Consider the following 4,071-nt stretch of genomic DNA (forward strand, 5'->3'; position numbering starts at 1 on the left):
ATGGGGAGGCAGATCGCCGCCCTGTGCGGGCTTCTCGTCGTGCTGCTCCGGCTCACGTCCGGCGTCAATGCACAGACGGAGATCCTGTTTCAGGTGATGCACGGACGCTTCCACGTAAATTCACAGCTAGCTAGACCATTGATGTGCAGTACTCCTAGTAGGCTAACTGGATAGTGTGTTCGTTCGGTCTTGTGCGTGCATGCATGCAGGGGTTCAACTGGGACTCGTGGAACAAGCAAGGAGGCTGGTACAACATGCTCAAGGGCCAGGTCGGCGACATCGCCGGCGCCGGGGTCACACACGTCTGGCTGCCGCCACCTACGCACTCCGTTTCATCTCAAGGCAAATCCACCATCGATCCACGGGTCACGTGTGTTGTTGCTGCCTCAGTAAATTGGCACGCCTCCTAACTCTGCAACGACTGTTTTATTGCGTGCGTGCATGCAGGCTACATGCCGGGCCGGCTCTACGACCTGGACGCGTCCAAGTACGGCACGGCGGCGGAGCTCAGGTCGCTCATCGCCGCCTTCGGCACCAAGGGCATCAAGTGCGTCGCCGACATCGTCATCAACCACCGCTGCGCCGAGGACAAGGACGGGCGCGGCATCTACTGCATCTTCAAGGGCGGAGGACCCGAGGGCCTCCTGGACTGGGGTCCCGGCATGATCTGCAGCGACGACACCAAGTTCTCCGACGGCACGGGCCACCGTGACACCGGGGCGGACTTCGCCGCCGCGCCAGACATCGACCACCTCAACCCGCGCGTCCAGAAGGAGCTCTCCGACTGGCTCAACTGGCTCAAGTCCGACCTCGGCTTCCACGGCTGGCGCCTCGACTTCGCCAAGGGCTACTCGGCCGACGTCGCCAGGACGTACGTCCAGAACACGAGCCCCGGCTTCGTCGTCGCGGAAATATGGAACTCCCTGAGCTACGACGGCGACGGGAAGCCCGCCGTCAACCAGGACGGGGAGCGGCAGGAGCTGGTGAACTGGGCGAAGGCGGTCGGCGGCCCTGCCATGGCGTTCGACTTCACGACCAAGGGCATCCTGCAGTCGGCGGTGCAGGGCGAGCTGTGGAGGATGCGTGACAAGGAGGGCAACGCTCCCGGGATGATCGGCTTGTTGCCGGAGAAGGCGGTCACGTTCGTGGACAACCACGACACGGGCTCGTCGCAGAAGAAGTGGCCGTTCCCGGCCGACAAGGTCATGATGGGCTACGCCTACATCCTCACGCACCCTGGAGTTCCATGCATCGTACGTGCATCGTCGAGCCATATTTTCTTATTACATTTCTAGAATGTTCACGCATGCATGCATGATGTCCAATATACTCTTGTTGTGCATGCAGTTCTACGATCACGTGTTCGACTGGAACCTGAAGCAAGAGATCAACGCGTTGGCGGCGGTGAGGAACCGCAACGGGATCAACGCCGGGAGCAAGCTGCGCATCCTGGCGGCGGAGAGCGACATGTACGTGGCGACGGTTGACGAGAAAGTTATCGTCAAGCTTGGACCGAGGTTCGACGCTGGCAGCGTCATCCCGTCGGACTTCCACGTCGTGGCTCACGGCAATAACTACTGCGTCTGGGAGAAGAGCGGCCTTCGGGTGCCGGCCGGGCGGCGCTAGCTAGCTAGACGCACCGGCTGCCAGACCGTTGTACTCCTACAAGAAATGTTTGATTCCAGTTCGTAGGCTACGCAATAAAGTTTGTACCACTACCGCTCTCCTTCCAACTTTGCGGAAGGAGCGTGAGCTATCAAATATATTTATTGTACGCGTTTGATTTTCGTACGTGGTTAATCCTGTGTTCACTTAGATTTTTTTTTGCGGGGTAAAAAAGAGTTTCGTTTCATAATGATAGGGTTACAATCTCGAGCCACCAAATCCTCACAACACGGAGGAGTCGAATTCAACCATACCCTCAGTACAGCTATAAAAAGCGAGTTGATGTGCTACCTTATTTTGATCTCTAGTAATCTTAAGTGAAACAAACTCTCGATCAACCATAAGAGCTTTAATCTCAGCATCTAAGTGACCGTAGGCCGATCTAACCAAAGTGTTTCCTCCAAGAATGGCCAGGGCATTTATAGAATCTGATTGGACAATGACAGGCTTGTCCGAGTGCTGAATAGCCAAGGCCATACCTTGCATCAACGCACGGATCTCTGCTTCTAAGGCGTCATTACAGTTGAAGATGTATCTGTAGGCAGCGAAGATCAACTTACCATTCTCACTCCGAAGTACCATCCCAGCGGATGCGCACCCGTCGTGAACCGAGAAGGATCCGTCCATAGAAAGCGCCACCCATCCTGTCGGTGGTGGAGGCCAATGCTTGACGGGAGTACGGCAGGTATTGTTCTTAGAATTGCCAACACTACAGGGAAAATTACATGTCACGATGTGATGTGGCTCGATGTAACCTGAGTGTAAAAACACCGGTACTCGGCTTACTTCCTCGTACAAATGATCAAGCGTATTCCGTTGGGAAGAGGAAGGGGATACGTGGGCATGGCAGCTGAATTTTTTTTTGAAATCCATGGGCATTATTTTTATCAATGTTGAGCATGTCGCTTATCGTTAGGGATTAATAAAAAATCGGCCGATTAATCGATTTTACCGGTCGACTATCAATCGGCCATTTTTTTCAAATCACAGGTTCCCAACACTAAAATATGCTATATTCAACACCCAAACAATATTGACAGAAGTGTTACCATGATTACTAGCCTTTGAATCCTCATATAATGACAAACAAAATAGGACAATGGTACATATTATTGGGGAACGTAGTAATTCAAAATTTTCCTACGATCACGCAAGATCTATCTAGGAGAAGCATAACAACGAGACCGGAGAGTGAGTCCACGTACCCCCGTAGACCGAAAGCGGAAGCATTTAGTAACGCGGTTGATGTAGTCGAACGTCTTCACGATCCAACCGATCCAAGTACCGAACATACGGCACCTCCGTGTTCAGCACACGTTCAGCACGATGACGCTCCTCGAGCTCTTGATCCAGTTGAGGACGAGGGAGAGTTCCGTCAGCATGACGGCGTGGCGACGGTGATGATGAAGTTACCGGCGCAGGGCTTCGCCTAAGCACTATGACGATATGACCGAGGTGTTAAACTATGAGGGGGCACAACACACGGCTAAGAGATTGTCTGTTGTGCTATGGGGTGCCCCCTTGCCTACGTATATAAAGGAGGGGGGAGGAGGCCGGCCAAGGGGGAGGCGCGCCAAGGGGGGGAGTCCTACTAGGACTCCAAACCTAGTAGGATTCGGGCCCCCTTTCCTTCCAACGGAGAGGGGGAAAGGGGAAAGGAGGGAGAGGGAGAAGGAAAGAGGGGGGCCGCGCCCCCTCCCCTTGTCCAATTCGGATTGGGGCAAGGGGGGAGCGCCCCACCTCCCGTGGTCTGCCTCCTCTCCTCCACTATGGCCCATTAGGCCCAATAACTTTCCCGGGGGGTTCCGATAGCCTCCCGGTACTCTGATAAATCCCCGAACCTTATCGGAACCATTCCAATGTCCGTATATAACCTTCCAATATATCAATCTTTACCTCTCGACCATTTCGAGACTCCTCGTCATGCCCGTGATCTCATCCGGGACTCCGAACAAACTTCGGTCATCAAATCACATAACTCATAATACAAATCGTCATCGAACGTTAAGCGTGCGGACCCTACGGGTTCGAGAACTATGTAGACATGACCGAGACACATCTTCAGTCAAAAACCAATAGCGGAACCTGGATGCTCATATTGGCTCCTACATATTCTACGAAGATCTTTATCGGTCAAACCGCATAACAACATACGTCATTCCCTTTGTCATCGGTATGTTACTTGCCCGAGATTCAATCGTCGGTATCTTCGTACCTAGTTCAATCTCGTTACTGGCAAGTCTCTTTACTCGTTCCGTAATGCATCATCCTGCAACTAACTCATTAGTCACATTGCTTGCAAGGCTTATAGTAATGTGCATTACCGAGAGGGCCCAGAGATACCTCTCCGATACTCGGAGTGACAAATCCTAATCTTGATCTATGCCAATTCAACAAACACCTTCG

At 53.1% G+C, this 4,071-nt stretch overlaps 1 protein-coding gene across 1 annotated transcript; it reads left to right on the top strand.

Moving 5' to 3' along the window:
* LOC109763224 (alpha-amylase isozyme 3A) lies at nucleotides 1–1,673 on the top strand. Its single transcript, XM_020322073.4, has 4 exons — nucleotides 1–93; nucleotides 210–342; nucleotides 448–1,253; nucleotides 1,348–1,673. The coding sequence occupies exons 1-4, from the start codon at nucleotides 1–3 to the stop codon at nucleotides 1,624–1,626; spliced, it is 1,311 nt and encodes a 436-aa protein (XP_020177662.1). The 3' UTR covers nucleotides 1,627–1,673.
* Nucleotides 1,674–4,071: the final 2,398 nt, after the last annotated feature.

The sequence above is a fragment of the Aegilops tauschii genome, chromosome 5 (genome assembly GCF_002575655.3).
Source record: "Aegilops tauschii subsp. strangulata cultivar AL8/78 chromosome 5, Aet v6.0, whole genome shotgun sequence".
Taxonomy (NCBI): domain Eukaryota; kingdom Viridiplantae; phylum Streptophyta; class Magnoliopsida; order Poales; family Poaceae; genus Aegilops; species Aegilops tauschii.